This window comes from Saccostrea echinata, unplaced genomic scaffold (genome assembly GCF_033153115.1).
Source record: "Saccostrea echinata isolate AGI-Se365-2 ecotype Australia unplaced genomic scaffold, CSIRO_AGI_Sech_v1 ptg000054l, whole genome shotgun sequence".
NCBI classification, from domain to species: domain Eukaryota; kingdom Metazoa; phylum Mollusca; class Bivalvia; order Ostreida; family Ostreidae; genus Saccostrea; species Saccostrea echinata.
In genome coordinates this window covers 61,711,666-61,729,134 of record NW_026889803.1, presented here as the reverse complement: position 1 = coordinate 61,729,134, position 17,469 = coordinate 61,711,666, and the positions used below count along the sequence as shown (strand labels likewise).

Sequence of the window (17,469 nt, the reverse complement as noted above, 5' to 3'; positions counted from 1 at the left end):
CTTGAATTCCAAAAGTATAAAATATAAAGTATGAAATATCTAGCTGAGTATGTATAAGGAAGGTTGGTTCACAAAGTACTAGTACTATAGTTAAAACTGATAAATACAGGTAAAAATAGAAACCTGAATAATCGACCTGAATAGTCGAACGTAAACCTAAAGTCAATCTTTATGTCACCTTCTTTCACAATTAAAAGAGCAAAAACTCTGTTGATTACGTTATCAAATACAATGGAGATTTCGAGTAACCACTAAAAATTACCGAGGCGCTCAAAAGTCCTGAATACGAATAGGAATGAAGTGAGACAGAAATATTCCCTTAAATATTATGACCATGACAAAAATCTAAACAAACGGATTCCTTTTCGTAAAGGGAACTTTTCCACCTCGCCCACAGAGTCAATTTGGCTGTTGTCTGTCTGTCTTTTATATATACAGTATCCTTTGACAGTTAGAGAATTAGGGATTATTTTGACTGCAATACTGGTACATATTAAACATATGGCACCAAAATTAAAAGGATATAATCTGTAGTCAAAATTAGTGTGAAAACAATTGGCTAACAATTTGTATCAAACAAATTAGTAAAAATACGTCCCAGCGATAAGCTGCAAAAAAGGTCATTATACAGACCACAGACCGTGCGAAATGCTGATTTAAGAGAGATAGTTGAGGGCCTGTAAAATCAAATTATTGTCAGTAGCCTGACTTGGATTAAGTGATCGTCTCCAAAACACGCTCTTGTGTACCAAATAAAGCTGGGAGACACAAATATCATATATACAGATTATATTGGAATATAACTGCAAAACTGAATTCATAAGGTTTGTCATATAGTTTAGGTTTAAGTTTGCCATTAACGTCTATAATCAGTATAAAACATCCAAATTTATACGAAACCGATGCGACAGACTCTGTGGTGTACTTCACTCGACTATATCTAGTCGACACGTGAATGAAAATTACATCTTTATTGATAAAACGTCGTCGATAACCATACACTGTATATGTATATCTTAATGTCTAATCTAAGGCCACGCCAAGAGTTTTCTCCTCGTGACGAATTTTTTAAATAAATTTATTGTGCTTTGTAAGAATATAAAAACGTGTAAGCTAATGAAGGACCACAATTAGTGCCCAGCGAATTTCAAACAGATTTATTGAGATTGTTGGAAGACTTGGTCTCCAAAGACTACAAAAATATTTTCAATGAGGAATTTCTTAAATTTAGATTTAGCTATAATTATAGTACTTTTGTGTAGAATCAGAAAGATTTTTAACGAAATATCTCTGTAAACGCCCAAATTACAAGATACGATAACTAACAAATATCCGAGTTCCACTTTTATTGAAGAAGCAGTTGTCTATGACGTGAAAAAGTTTGGTCTTTAATTTATCATGAGGAAATGTTTTCATGGCCGGAGGACCCCCCCCCCGTGCCGTGCCCCCCCCCCCAATAATTTTGCCGATATATAGATTACTATAGAAAACATAGCTACTATATGCTTCTTCCCCCTCAATAAAAACGGTTAATGACGTTTGCTTGTTCGCTTGTCATGGAATTATTGGTAGTCGACAGTGCCCCCTCAACTGAAAATGTATGGCTGTGCCCCCCCCCCCCCCCCACCACCACCAAACTGAAATTGCTTCCTACGGGCCTGGTTTTATAAAGCGTAGAGTAATAAAATGTATTAATCCGTTAATGTTACTGATTTTGGTTAAAAAAAAAAAGTGACTTAAATTTTCTATGGATTTTTGAGAATTCACATTTATTTACATTACTTCTTGAATATGTTGTAACACTGTGCATCAGAAGTTTCTCCTTCACAGCAGTAAATATTTTAGTGAGGGATTTACTGGATCCTGCAAAGCATCTTTGCTTGAAAGGATTTTTTACGAAGCTTTGTAATCCAGTATAGGTAAATCAAATTCACTACCATTGACTGGAATGTTAAAAGTACATTTGTACTTGATTTTGGAGAATTTCATCTTTTAAAAGTAAATTTGAGGATAGGGAAAGTTCAGGGAAAAGCTGAAGACATCCCGCTTGTACAGAGAGATGGATTACAAAATGTGGCATTAAGGTGGTACACAATAGATAGGCAAAATTTTTTCACAAATTCAATTTGTTCAAACTTTATATGTAACATGATAGAAATTCAACGGTACATTTTTTTGCCCACATAGTTTGAAATATGGCCTATCAGACCCCTGTAAGAAGATTCCGAAATAAGACAGCCAACCTGAGATTGTGCTTTATTTAAAAATAACCAATTAATCTATTGCAAATTTGTGTGATGCTGTTTATAAAGGCAATCTTTTTGTACTAAAATTTAGTAAAATATTTTGATACCGGTATATCTGAGTAAAATGTGATGTAAAAATAGAACATACATAGCCCGGGAATTGAAAATTTACATGTAAATATGCCACACATTAAGTCCTCTTTAAAGAAAATGTATAATTCAATTTTTCCAAAAAAATCAACAGAATAATCAAAATGAAACCCAGATTAAAATATGTCAAAATGAGGAAATTTGAACCGGCGGTTTCAGATATTTTGGCGATTTTAAATAAATCAAATGAAAAAAAAAATTGTACAGATTTAGTAGATGACGTCACTATTTGACCTTTGACCTCTTACTATGACCTTTATTGTACAAAAAGAATGGAGACTCCTTTTAAATATGTCCAAATATCAGGACTCTACTATAAATGGATCAAAAGTTACTTTCCATTTAATAACAGACAGTCATATGGCGCGTAGATGGCATAAATGTAGCCTCCTCAATGATGAATATATAGGATTCTCTAATTTTTCTTCAAAATATGGTGAAAATATGTCACAGCTTATTATTTTTCTTACAAAGATCCTTGATTACTGACATTATAGTGAAATTATTCTTTTTTCTGGTGAAATTTAGAAGATACATGTATGCATTAAAACAGATTTCATTCATTACCTTAAAGGTGCTTAGACACAGATTTGAACTTAATATTTTCTCAAATTTTCTGTATAATATCACGACTTATATATTGCAATAGCATTTCACACGAAAATATAATTAAAAACTTATTTTATCTGGAAATTATTGGAACTACGAATTCCGGGACGCATTTGATTAACACATCTTTGCATTTACACAAATTTTAACTTTATCCTTAATATTTAACAAGAAAAGAAGCGATTTTGTTACGTATTAATGAAAAATATTACATCTATAATCCAGAAAATTTAGAGTAGAAATGTTCGACAGCAAAACCAACTCACCAGTATTGTCAGTCCGTGCTCTGTGATGTGTATAGAGTTTAACAAATTGAACACACAGGCCCATAGGAAGCAATTTCAGTTTGGGGGGGGGGGGGGGGCACAGCCATACAATTTCAGTTGAGCCGGGCGGCACTATCAACTAAAAATTCCTTGACAAAAAAAAGGTCATCACACGTTTTTATTGAGGGGGCACAAGCATATAGTAGCTATGTTTTCTATAGTAATCTATATATCGGCAAAATTATTGGGGGGGGGGGGCACGGCCCCCCGTGCCCCCCGGTTCCTACGGCCATGACACACCCGTGAAACTGTTTTTGTAAACAGGACACGAGCCCTGTTATCGTTAATGTTTACGATTCACCGGATGTGTTCAATTGTCAAACTCTGCATACACCACAGAGCACGGACTTACAATACTCTGAGTGGGTTTTCCTTTCGAACATTTCTACTCTGAATTTTCTCGGTTATAGTTTTAATATTTTTCATTAATACACAACAAAATTGTCACTTTTCTTAAGTATTAAGAATAAAATCAAAATACGTGAAAGCGCAAGGATGTGTCAATCCAACGCGTCCAGAAATTCGAAGTTTTAATAACTTCGAGATGAAATCAGATTTTTATTATATTTTAGTATGAAATGCTATAGCAACATATAAGTCATGAAATTATACAGACAATTTGAGAAATTATTAACTTCAAATCTTAGTCCAAGCACCTTTAAAGCCAAGTTCTTCTAAACCAGTTGTAATAACTGACGAGCCCAAACGAAGACTATATATGTATATTGTTACAGGCTTTGTCAGCTGGAATGTCCAAGTATTCTTCTTTTTCTTCCAGATTACTAAATCGGAAGGATAGATGGTTCGCATTTTGCCTTTATATCCTCTTATACAATTTTTAAAAATACATCTAAACTCTTTTTGCATTGTGACTAAGTGCTGAGATCTTAACTCTTCAAAGTCTGTTCAGCGACTGGCATACTACTCTTCTGCAGAATTCATAACAGAAATGAAGTGAAAGATCAGCACTCTCTGAATTCTGGAAAACCTAGGCTCATTGCTTATTAAAATCATGCCAACACTTGACACTTGATGTCTAGGAGTAAAGATGTTTTGAAAATTGCATCAAATTTTGATGGTTTTGGCCACACCACTAGAGAAGGCAGGGGCTATAAAATTTACAGTTTTGGTTCCGCATTATCTATAGATGCTAGACATGTTACAAAATTGGTTTCAACTGGTTCAGTCATTCCAGAGAAGAGGTTGAAAATGTTCAATCCTTTACAAAACATACAGTATTGACACCCCATGATACAGTAAAACAAAAAGTAATAGGTCACAGAAGGTGACTCAGATATCAAAAAATCAGATATGAATCCTCCTTATTTTGCACTTACATGTATCTCTTCTTAATTTAAATCCCCTTCATCTTTAAAAGTTTGGTTGAAATTGCTTTAGTGCTTCTAAGAGATGCAAAAAAAAAAAATCAATTCATTAAACAAACAATGAAACTTTAATGTGAAAGATTCAATGGAGCCTCTGGCTCAGGTCTGCAAAAAAACTGTGATAGTGTAAGATACACGACATTCTACTAGCTTGGGCTAGAGGGTTAACCCTTAAGGTAAAGTACTGGACTGGCATGGCAGAGGTTCAAATCCATGTGTATATGGATTACAAATCCATTTCGATGCACAAACATGTCTCTGTTACAAGATGTATTCACAGTAAAATTACTCTCAGGTTTACTATCATTTATTCCAAAGGTTTCCAATGTAATACTGGACAACAAATTTTACTTTGCAACATTCACTCAATCTTGAAGGTAAAAAATATTGGGAAAAAAGTCTAGTGATGGTAAAGCTGTCTCTTCATGGAATTCTATTTTGTGTGGTTTTTTTTTATTATTCTCTCTTTTCCTTTGGTTCATCCTTAAAATGTAGAAACACTAGACTGAATACACAGACTCCCACCATCATAGAGAAGGCGCTGGTATAGTAGGGGTAGGCTGAGTATATAAACCTCTCATACTGAGTGTGCTGCAATGGTCTCACCGATACCTGTAAAATAAATTGTCAACTATCAAGTTATATTTTCAAACCCTCTAAGAATTTGTAAAATTGGACACTGATCTGAAAAGTAGCTACTCCTCTTTTTTTTTTTTTTTAAATTACACATAAGTATAATATTTTAATGGAAGTAAATAAAATTTGTTAAAATGACACATATGTATCATATTTTAATTGAAGTAAATAAAATTCCTTAAATTGTAGCACTGCCCCTGACATCAAATTACATATGTGGCATTGCTTTGTTCCTGCTGTGGTGTGTCTTACCTGTGTTGTACTATACAGATGAGTGTAACCCACTCTGTTGTAATCCACCTGGAACTTTTGTCTTACCTGTGTTGTACTATACAGATGAGTATAACCCACTCTGTTGTAATCCCCCTGGAACTTCTGTCTTACCTGTGTTGTACTATACAGATGAGTATAACCCATTCTGTTGTAATCCACCTGGAACTTTTGTCTTACCTGTGTTGTACTATACAGATGAGTATAACCCACTCTGTTGTAATCCACCTGGAACTTTTTTCTCACCTGTGTTGTACTATATAGGTGAGTACATGTATAACCCACTCTATTGTAATCCATCTGGAACTTTTGTCCTACCTGTGTTGTACTATATAGGTGAGTATAACCCACTCTGTTGTAATCCACCTGGAACTTTTGTCTTACCTGTGTTGTACTATATAGGTGAGTATAACCCACTCTGTTATAATCCACCTGGAACTTTTGTCTTACCTGTGTTGTCCTATATAGGTGAGTATAACCCACTCTGTTATAATCCACCTGGAACTTTTGTCTTACCTGTGTTGTACTATATAGGTGAGTATAACCCACTCTGTTATAATCCACCTGGAACTTGTAAACACCATAAACATCAGGTAACTTGAACGTGACATGGAATTTGCCATCTGAAAAACAGAAAATCAAAAATAACAGTGGTGAACTGTTTTTGAACTGTCCAAAGGGTTTCCAGAAGTAAGGCAATATTCATTTCTTTCAGAAAGTTTAATACATAATTTTTTCTCTCCTATTACGTGCTATGATTATTATCTAGAGAAATTAACAAAACAAAACTTTTCTACATTGAAAAGCAAAGGAAAATTATCTTGAAAGAGCCATTCTCACTTGAGTTCTTGAGAGTTGTTCTGACAAATGGGTCAATGCGGACAAATTCCAGTTGGACATCTTTACCAGTGAATGGCTTCCACTGACCGTCCTTCAGTTCTTCTATTTCAATAGAGTATTCCTACAAATGCATCATTCATAAATCTTAATTTTAAGATGGAAATAAATAGAGTGTATGGCTCAATCAAATATACTGACATCAATACAGATATACCCTTTCGCCATTTTCACAGTATTTGTGCTAATTGTGTTGCACTTGGACCAAAAAATAAAAAGTTAAACAGCACATTATTGACATGTTTTCTAGAAAGTACAATACCTATGTAAATGAGTCCCAAATTTTTTTTATATAAGCATTCTTACGAAAAAAGTTATGCGAAGTCAAATTTTGGGCGAGACCTTGTGTTGTGGACACTACATTACACCTGTTATGTCTAAAATAAAATATTAAAGATAGTTATTTATTCCAAACTTCTTGCGGGTTTCGATTATGTACCTAATTGCAGTGAAATAAAAGAAAAATCTTATGGTTCTCTTTGAAAACAAAAATTTTATTCACATTAATGACTTGCTAATTTTTTTGCCTAATTTATCTCCCTTCCTTAAGTTTATCTACCTTTACAATCACACATAAGACCTATATAATTATCATGTGAAAATTAAATTGAATACTTCTAAATTTCAAATACATTTATCATACATGTAACACCCTGGATATCTTTGTTTGTATCTTGTCTAGCTTTGAAAATGCATAGCATTTTTGTTGCGGACACTACAAGTAACCAAAAGAATAATCTTTTGTCATTTTTATAAAAATAACTGTTGATAAATGTTCATTTCTAGGCTGAATTATGTACCAATGGATCAACTCTTGAAAATGTACCATATAAAAAGATGCAGAATGTGGTTTATTGAGATGAAAATAACCACATAACAAGGACCATTAATTATTTCTTGATGTATAATTCTTTTGCAGTTTTAAAAAATGTCTGTGATTTTACTTATTTTAATACAATTAAAGAAGTTATAACAAATAGTTTTATAGATAAATTCGATGAATTAAAGAATTTACTGAGGCATCCATAATTTTTTTCAGTATTGAAATTGTTGCGGACACTACAATATATTGAAATATTGCTAAATGACACCATATTTGGTTTGAATGGAGTAAACTGAAAATCTTAATCTCTAACTAGTTCTATATGTACAGTAAATGGTGTTATATTATAGGGAAATAAAAAAGGCTAGTCAAAAATGGCTATCCGGCCTGGAAAATGAAACCCATATATATACCAGTAAGTTTGAAGTGTTATCTTGTACAAAAATCACCATTTGTTATCTTAGTCCAGTTAACTAATTGTATTATCAAAGGAGCAAAATATCAGAAAAGTGTTTTACATTTCAAAAATATTTAATGAAATAAAAAGTGAAAATAATAAATGAATGTGGTATATAGTTATTACTGTAGTGTCCGCAACACAACTGTATTAATTAGAACTAGACTTATTAATTAACAATTAACATCTTGATATATTCTTTAGTTTCCACTTACTCAGTTTTAAATACCACATGAAAATTAACTTTCAATATATAACATAAGACTGACAATTGAAAGATTTTGAATATTATGTATAAAGAAGTTGTTATGGGTGTTATTCAAAGTATGAAGTTATAGTTCCACTAAGTTTGGTAACCTTACATATTTGTATTGAATATTTGGACAATTATAGTGATGATCAATTGAAATCATGTTACATTTCTTTGAAGAAACTGTGAATTTAAAAAGCTGTTGTGGACTCTACAGCGTTGCGGACTCTACAAAACACAATATATTTGCCAGAATTCCAAGCAACACTGAGCTAAAGTCTCATATTTTTTGGTAGATAGATTAGTAGCTGTACTGGCCTCTTACATGTAAAATAAAAGAAATATAATTCATAATGCATTCCAGAATAAGCACGTGTTGCGGACACTACAGAATTTTGGGACTTTTTATGCCAGTAAGAAGAAAATGTGTCATTTTCTAAAGTTTTGAAGAATCCACTCAAACTTTTCTTTATTGTTTCATTTATCATTTAACTCTAATTTTAAAATGAACCTAAAGTAAGAGTAATGCATTAACATATATTTTTTTAAACTGCAAGTTCATACAGTCGAATTTTATTAAATTTCATAACGTATCTGCATTTTCACATATTTAAACATTATTTCGCTAATATTTTGTTGATTTACATACAGTAAATTGCATATAAAAGAGGGATAATTTCACAATGATTTGACATCTATAACTAAGAGTTTCTATTGTAAATCTCTTGAAACAAAAACTGGAAAACAAAGCCATTTTTCGGCTGCAACAGCATAACGCAAAATATACCCCATATTTTAGGTAGTAAATCTTTAATATTTTTATTGTCTAGAACATGGGAGTGTTATATATCATTTAACTTGTTAGGGGTACCATTTTGTCATAATTTGGTCATAATTGTCAAGGATTTAATCATATATTTTGATGCAGAGTGCATTATAACATAAGTGAGTATGAAAAAACACAAATACTGTGAAAATGGCGTTTGTATGTTTTAGTCTTTTTATACATGTTATATGATATTTGTAGCTGAAACTAGTGATTATCATTTTCCTGAAAAATCAATCAATAAACATCAAGATATATGTTCATGTATACAATCATTATTTTAGCACTAAATGTAATTTAAATTTTTGTTGTTACCCTGTACTTACCACCATGTGGCAGACAGTGTAAGCCTGAGAAGGTCTGTACTTACCACCATGTGGTAGACAGTTTAAACTGAAGTTTGTACTTACCACCATATGATGGACAGTGTAAGCCTGAGGAGGTTTGCATTTACCACCATGTGGTAGACAGTGTAAGCTGAGGTCTGTACTTACCACCATGTCGTAGACAGTGTAAGCTGAGGTCTGTACTTACCACCATGTCGTAGACAGTGTAAGCCTGAGGAGGTTCTTTTTCTCCCTGTTTGTTGTGTTTAACTGCCCCAACACGTAGGACACCCTTCTCCTTGAACACCCATTGTGATAGACTGATAGCTAGGTCCTCATTACCTGATTTGGGGAATCTGTAAACAATTATAAAGTGTTAAGAAAAGATTTTATGTATGCAATGATTGTGACTCATCTGCACAATAACAGATGTTTTGTTTATATAAAGGGTAGCCTCTGACATTCTGAGATATAACCTCTAAAACAATCATGTTCCAAAGCTCACAAAACAAAGTTTTAAAGAATACAAAAAGAGCTAAAGAAATTGAATTTTTTTTTAAAAGAAAATGCAAATTTTGATGAATCTAATTAAAGGAGATATTTCCATAAGAATTCTTCTTACTTTTTGTTAGTCATTCCATTCTGGACATTTGCAGTAAAGAATTCATCGCTGAAGAAATCCAGGGAGCCAAGGAAGACAACTCTAGCATTATTTCTGGCCTGTAGAGCTGCTACCAGCAGGGTGTTTTTGCCAACAGCATGAGGATACTAGAATTAGGAAATCATGTTCAAAAATAAACAATAATTTATCAAAATTGAATACAACAGCATTATTAAATATATACATGTTTTGACAATGCAATTATTCAGAAATTTCTTTTTACCACATATGATTACTGAGGGAATATGATGTGAATTGTCAATGATTCCAGGAGGAAAATACTACTCACATCATCAATGGGTTTGTCTGGGAAGAAGGAGTAGGCAGTGGAGGAGGCATGAAGCACACTCAATACGAGGGGGTTCTCTGGATCAGCCACCATTCTGTAGTAACAAATAGCAACAATAGAGATAATGTATTAAAGGTAAATGAAATGAACGAGAAGTCTTTGATGAGACTGTCGCTCTACTAGTTTGTATTATCAATACTTGAATAGAAAAGTTGCATTACAGCTTGAAACACTTCTTAAAAAAAAAAATAATTGTGTATTCATTTCTGATGTTTTCTTACTTTGTACAGTTTTACTGAAATAAAACCAATACTGTAGGAACAGTAGCATTCAAAGAATATCACAGAAAATTCTACTTTTAGGAGGCATGGCAACACCATTTTATAGAATTTTAAATGAGTACTGTATAATGGGTATTTTCTGCGGTTGGAATTTTTTTGTGATTTGACCCCTGAAAGGTAGCAAATTAATTTCTGTGTTTTCAATTTTTGCGGTTGCATTACATGTATACCACAAAAATTTATGAGATATGCACACCAAATACTAAGGATTTGGCAGAACACTGACATGTTTACATTTTATAAATTCATTTAAAGACATGTTGAGAAAAGGTGCCTGAGAACTTATACTAAACTCTACTATCTTTTAGTTAGTCTGTGTAAATTATTTTCAAATTCTGTTTATTTCATACATCCATAAGCATAAATCTTTGTTGTTTTTGTTTTTGTTTTTGTTTTTTTTTTTTTTAGAATATAGAGTAATAAGTTATAACATTAAACCAGGTTGACCGACATACGCACCACTTGTCTGATCAGACTTGCTTGTATAAAACATCTGAATAAATATTGAAGAAATATTTTGCTATTGTAATTTTTGCAGATTTGTTCTATCCATAAAATTCCACAAAAATTAGACAACCCCAGAAAATACCCATTATACGTTATATAAGATTAAAAGCTGGTATAGTCTACCCAATTTCACTGAAAGCAGACCAGAACTGTACAAGTAAAATAAGATAATTCCATACATTATTTTATTTGTCTTTAGTTTGGCAAACTTTCATCAAAACCAAATCTATTTCACTTGTACTAAGTTCTATTTCAATGGGACAAAAATTAAGGAGGAGTAGCACTTACAAAGAATTTCACAGAAATTCCTATATCTAGTAAAAATAGCAACACCATTCATCAAAATAAGAAAACTAAAAAATAGATTTGTGTAACTTGGTGTAGTTTATTTTTACTTATGTAGGTAGACACATTTGGGGGGGGGGGGGGGGTGTTTACACACTAACAGACTGACAGATGGTGACAAAAACCTAAGCATGAAAATAGGTTTCTAGTCTTTGACCATTAAAGCTTAGAAGGATAATAGTAACCCTATCCTTATTCATTACATTGTTCAGTTTCTTCAAACTACCCGTCACTTACCCCACTCCGCGGTACAGCAGGGGGTTGATGTTCTTGGATCCAACAATAAGGGGAGCATCAAGCAGATTTTTTGAGTCGGCAATCACCATTGTGTGCTAAAAGTAAAAACAAAAAGAATTCTTCCTGAAATTTAATATGATGTTTTATTATAAGTTACAAATGTATATACTTCCTATCATTCAATAAAACTTTTTAAGAGCTGTGCTGTTTTTGTCTTCACTATTCCCTCACCTTCCCCTGATCCTTGATGTCATAGTTAAGGTGATCAATAACAGCTGTCTTCTCATAGTCAAACTCCACTCCGCACTCTGTGGCAAGCTCACGAATCGGATCACCTGTGTGTCAGAAAATATTGGATACACGGTATTAGTACCTCAACATACAGAAATGTTTTACTGTTGAAAATAGCTTGTAAATGGATTGACAGAATACCTATGTCTGAGCTGGCTGCAACTAAAACATTTCCCCCTCCATCAATAAAGTTAGTGATGGCTGCCACATCAATTGATCCTCCAAACTCTGTCAAAAAGATTTTAAAGAAATTCAAGTACCGGTGTCAAAGTTACCTTGTATAAAATTACAACAAAGAAAACTCATATACAAACATGGCAAATTATAACAAATTTAATTCTAAGTGTCATATATATAAGTGAAATATGAATTTTAGATAAATGTATGTTGTTACCTTCTACAGAAGGAGAAAACAGAATAAGGTTGTCGAACAGGAACTCCCCGTATTTTACTAGGGCCAGACTGGAGTCATCAGCGGTCTTGAAGGTCAACTCAAATCCACGATCTAACATTGAATAAAATGAACACAATATACATGACCATCATTCAACATCTGAAAATTGAATGTGTCCTGTATGCTTAATATTGCTGGCAAGGCACAGACAATTTCAGTTAGCCCCCTTGTCATCCACACCTCAACCCTAAAGAGCACGTATGGGACAAGATAGACCAGAGAGTGGCACAGCTTTTCCAGCTGCAATATCTAGCGGAATTAGAGGGAGACCTTGTCAACACATTGAATAACCTTCAATAAAGATTTTTCTTCCAATTTTTTGAACTTTTTGAGGAGCAGATGCCTTGCTCTTAATTCGTTTGAATGGAGGATAAATGCATTATTGAATTTTGTGAAATTTAATTTCTAGGGTTCTTAAACATTTCTGCATTTTGTGATAAAGCACTTCAATAAAATTTGACTGAATGAAAAAATTTGCTTTGTTACTTTTTGGTATATAATTAATAATTTATATTGTCAAAATAATCTAATAGAAAAACAATGTAATCAAAAACTTGCCCAGGAACTTAGAAATTTTGATTTATTAGTATACATATCATGCTTACTTTTGATAGCTGAAATATTGTTATATGTGTTTAAAGACAATTTTCTGCTTAAAAACATGACACAGTGATTCAGATTTGTTGCACTGTACAAGTATGTGGTGTTCCAACTACAATATCAAAGGCTAGTGGTATATCTAGTCCTCCCCACTCTCTCGTTAATGTTTTTTGCTGATATTCTCCAAATCACAGAACAGATTCAGTTCAAATTTTTCAGACACATTAACTATGTTGAACTTTAATCACAAAAACACAAAAATTTCAAAAATATTACAAAATGGTGGTATTTATGAACTAAATTTGATCACATGAACCGGTATCCATTTTTGGTTTCTACATTTATAATTTAGCACTAGATTTCATCGTTTCGGACAGATGTCATTATCATACATGTAATATTGTTGATATATTTAAGTATGTTGGAACTAACTTTAACGTAGTAGATATGCCCAAGAAGATTGAAGCAATTCTTTTAAAGGTGCTTAGACACAGATTTGAAGTTAATATTTACTCAAATTTTCTATATAATTTCATGACTTTTATGTTGCTAGAGCATTTCATATGAAAATTTGATAAAAATCTTATTTTATCTGGAAGTTATTGAAACTTCGAATTTCTAGATGCGTTTGATAGACACATCCTTGCACTTTCATAAACTTTAACTTTATCCTTATTACTTTAGAAAAGTGGCAATTTTGTTGTTTATTAATGAAAAATATTAAAACTATAATGCAGAAATTTCAGAGTAGAAATGTAGAAAGCAAAATCCTCTCACCAGTATTGTCAGTCCTTGCTCAGTGGTGTGTGCAGAGTATAACAATTGAACACACCCGGTGAAACGTAAACATTAACAACAACAGAGCTCGTGCCCTATTTACAAGAACAGTTTATGTTTCACGGGTGTATTCAATTTGTTAAACTCTGTGTAACACAATTACACAACACTGAGCACGGGCTGACAGTACTTAAGTGAGTGGGTTTTGCTTTCGCACATTTTTACTCTGAATTTTCTGGATTATAGATATAATATTATTCATTAATACACAACAAAATTGCTATTTTTCTTAAGTATTAAGGATAAAGTTAAAAATTGTGAAAGTGCAAGGATGTGTTAATCAAACGCCTCCCGAAATTCGTAGTTTCAATAATTTCCAGATTAAATAAGTTTTTAATTTTATTTTCATGTGAAATGCTATAGCAACATATAAGTTGTGATATACAGGAAATTTGAGGAAATATAAACTTCAAATCTGTGTCTATGCACCTTTAAGTGAAATGAAGAATGTTAATAAAACCAGAAGTCTCTGTTGAGACTGTAGCTTTACTGGTTTGTACTTATAACAAAGGAAGAGAAAAGAAGCACTTGAACTTGAAACTTTGCAACAGCAATAAATAGAATAATGATCCTTGATTTAGTCTTTTTTTGTGGCAAGATTGCAATCAGACTAAAACTGTAGGAGGAGTAACCTTTTAAAAGAATTTTACGGAAATTTCAATTTTAGTAACCATGGCAACATCATTCAACAAAATCAAAAACAATAAAGACAATTATGTATCTCAGTAAAGTCTACTTGTGAGCGAAGTTATATTGAAATCAGCCCAAAACTGTAGGAGGAGAAGCATTTTGAAAGTATTTCAAGAAAATTTTTATTCTTAGTAACCATGGCAACACCATTCATCGAAATCAAAAACTGATAAAGATGATTGTGCATCTTAGTGTACTTGTGTGCTAAGTTAAACTGAAATCAGATCAAAACTGTACTAGAAGTATGGTCTTAAATGTATTTCACAGAAATTTCTATTTTTAGTAACTATGGCAACACTGTTCATTGAAATCAAAAACCAATATATAGAATTATGCATCTTAGTGGAGTCTACTTGTATGCTAAGTTATATTGAAATCAGATCAAAACTATGGGAGGATTAGCATTTTGAAAGTTTTTTTTTACAGAAATTTCTATTTTTAGTAACCATGGCAACATCGTTCATTGAAATCAAAAAACGATGATTATGTATCTTAGTGTAATCTACTTGTTCTCCAATTAATATTGAAATCAGACCAAAACTATAGGAGGAATAGCCTTTTGAAAGTATTTCCCAGAAATCTCTATTTTTACTAACCATGACAACACCATTCATTGAAATCAAAAACCAATACACAGAATTATGTATCTTAGCGTTTTTGACTTATGTGCCAAGTTATATTAAAATTAGACCAAAAATAGTACGAGGAGTAGCGTTTTGAAAAATTGTTTTCAGATAGACAGATGACGGACACCTTACTATCCAATAAGCTCTTCTAGTCTCCGACTAGTAAAGCTAAAAAAATCGCAATCCGGAACATTCAGGATTTGAAAATCAAAAGACCTTAATTTGGCATTGTTATCATATTCATGTATGCGTGAATGTATTTCAAAGCAGACAAGGTGCCTGACAAGTATGAAGCGATTCTATTCAGCAGAATGAGCAATATCAATAGTAAACTGAGAGTCGGGAGGACTAGATTAACTGCTTGCCAATATCAAACACAACTTACTGGGCTGCGTTCAAGATTGTGGCAGCCAACCTTACAGCTAGCTGGTAGATATTTATCTCTATTGAACAGACAGCTGGCATGGCTGCTAAGTGTTTGATTTCAGAAAATATACCAATAAAAACTTATTTTTGGGACAAAAAGAGTTTATTTCATTGACAAGCAGAAATATACATAAAAAATTACATTTAATTCTCTAAGATGTAGGAGACAATCCCCCATTTTTGTTAAAATCTTGTGCACTGCAAAGTGGTAACTAAGGAGGTTATCTTGGATTTGGTTCTTAGCATCAAGTACCAAATTGGAGATGTGTCTTTTTCTGCGCAATTGCAATCAAAGTTCTAGAATTTTCTGGGCTATATCCAGCAGTTAATTTGTGACCTAACAGTTACTTCTTGAGTGAAATAAAGAAAACCAGTTCTGGTTAACATGAGCACAATGTGAAGTAATCATACTTATCCACGCCTCATCGCACACAAGGTGGTGTACAGTTACTCAGACAATGGAAATACATATTTTCCTTAAAAGTGTTCAAACGCAGCAATGTTAAAACTACCCCTGCTTTAGATCGCTTTTTAAATAATACCTAGAATAAATATTAGTAGTCACTTACTTGCGAGTTTTTGTCTTTTTAAAATAAAAAGCAAAATTGTGAAAGTTGCCTTGAAATAGCTAAATAAAGCTACCTGAGGTAGGTAAATAAATTAAGCTACGGTAGGTAATTTTAGCTACGGATTGTACTGGACCTGGCTTAATCGTGTTTGTGGACTCTTGTTGTAAGCGGAGCATATTACCTCGTAGAGTTCGGAAAAATACAGAGTGCGTTTCCCTGATTGACCAGTTGTCCACTAGCACAAGTGTTCTTTTACCAGCTGTTGCTGCACAGATGCAAAAGCTTATGAAAGGCAGTAACCACTTCATTTTCAATTTGTTCTAAACGTGGCAATACTGGAGCCGGTTTCCGTTAGGTGGCGCTATATAATCTTTCCTTCTAAGGACTGGGTAATTGTAGTTCCAGACAGTATTTATTTTCTACATATCTTACCGGGCGATTTTTCTCCCCCTTAATTTAATCTTAATAGGATTTTGTACCTATCCGACTCGTCAAGTCAACTTCATCCCTATAGATATTTTAACTCGGTACTATCAGGTTGAAGTTCAATCTTAACCAGGACTGACTCCAATTTTTAGCTCACCTGAACTAGGGACGTACAGTACTAAAGTATATACGTCCCTGCCTGAACCAAAGTTTTTGTTCATCTGTCTGGCTGTTCGTTGGTCCGTCTGTCCATCTATGTCTGTTAAAACTTTTCACATTTTTGACTCTTTTCCAGATCCACTGGACGGCCAATTTCAACCAAACTTTCCAATAAGGTAGGGCTAGTGCTAGCCTTAGGGGGGTAAGCACAGGGACTTGCGCCTGGCGTGTAAAAAATATTAAAAAACAAAAACAAAAACAAACAAACAAAACAAAACATATACGATATACTAAACGACGGTGTTGTTTTAGTACCGTATATGATTTTTTATGTCCCCTAATATAGGTTTTGCCCTGTCCATCCGTCTGTCTGTCTGTCAGCAAAAACTTAAATTTAACCTTGCCCATAACTTTTGATTGGTTGGAGCTATGGCTTTCATATTTCACATATGTATTTCTTATGACAAGACCTTTCTTTGGGTACCATCATATTGACCTTGATCTTGGAGTTTGACCCACATTTGCAAAATTTTATGAGACTAACTTTGGCCATAACTTTTGAACACTTGGAGCTTGGAGCTATCAAACTTCACAAGTATATTCCTTGTGAGAAGGCCTTCCTTTGGATACCAACATCTTTGACCCTTTGACCTTGAAGCTTTCGGGCTTGTGTTGAGTTAGGGTTAACCTGAAAGGGGTTACCCTTTTAAGTAAAGTAGGGATAATCAAGGATGGGAATAATAGGGCTGGTATCTTAAAAAAATCCTTTTCTTTGGAACCGATGGCCCAAAAAAGATAAAACTTGTGTTG

General features: G+C 33.2%; 2 protein-coding genes across 4 annotated transcripts in view; both read right to left on the bottom strand.

Moving 5' to 3' along the window:
* The window catches only part of LOC133171525 (NADH dehydrogenase [ubiquinone] 1 beta subcomplex subunit 5, mitochondrial-like), a 317,834-nt gene that overhangs the window by 23,456 nt on the left and 276,909 nt on the right, over positions 1 to 17,469 (bottom strand). The window lies entirely within an intron of this gene.
* LOC133205405 (dolichyl-diphosphooligosaccharide--protein glycosyltransferase 48 kDa subunit-like) lies at positions 5,008 to 16,417 on the bottom strand. Of its 3 annotated transcripts, none has more exons than XM_061341212.1 (12): positions 16,256 to 16,417; positions 12,267 to 12,377; positions 12,014 to 12,100; positions 11,813 to 11,916; positions 11,582 to 11,676; positions 10,152 to 10,245; positions 9,824 to 9,969; positions 9,410 to 9,557; positions 6,463 to 6,583; positions 6,187 to 6,245; positions 5,941 to 5,988; positions 5,008 to 5,328 (listed from the first exon to the last, which is right to left on the bottom strand). In XM_061341212.1, the coding sequence occupies exons 1-12, from the start codon at positions 16,380 to 16,382 to the stop codon at positions 5,173 to 5,175; spliced, it is 1,296 nt and encodes a 431-aa protein (XP_061197196.1). In that variant the 5' UTR covers positions 16,383 to 16,417; the 3' UTR covers positions 5,008 to 5,172. The 3 variants fall into 3 exon arrangements, with proteins under 3 accessions (XP_061197196.1, XP_061197197.1, XP_061197195.1); XM_061341213.1 differs by lacking the exon at positions 5,941 to 5,988 and adding an exon at positions 5,803 to 5,850; XM_061341211.1 differs by lacking the exon at positions 5,941 to 5,988 and having other exon boundaries at positions 6,139 to 6,245.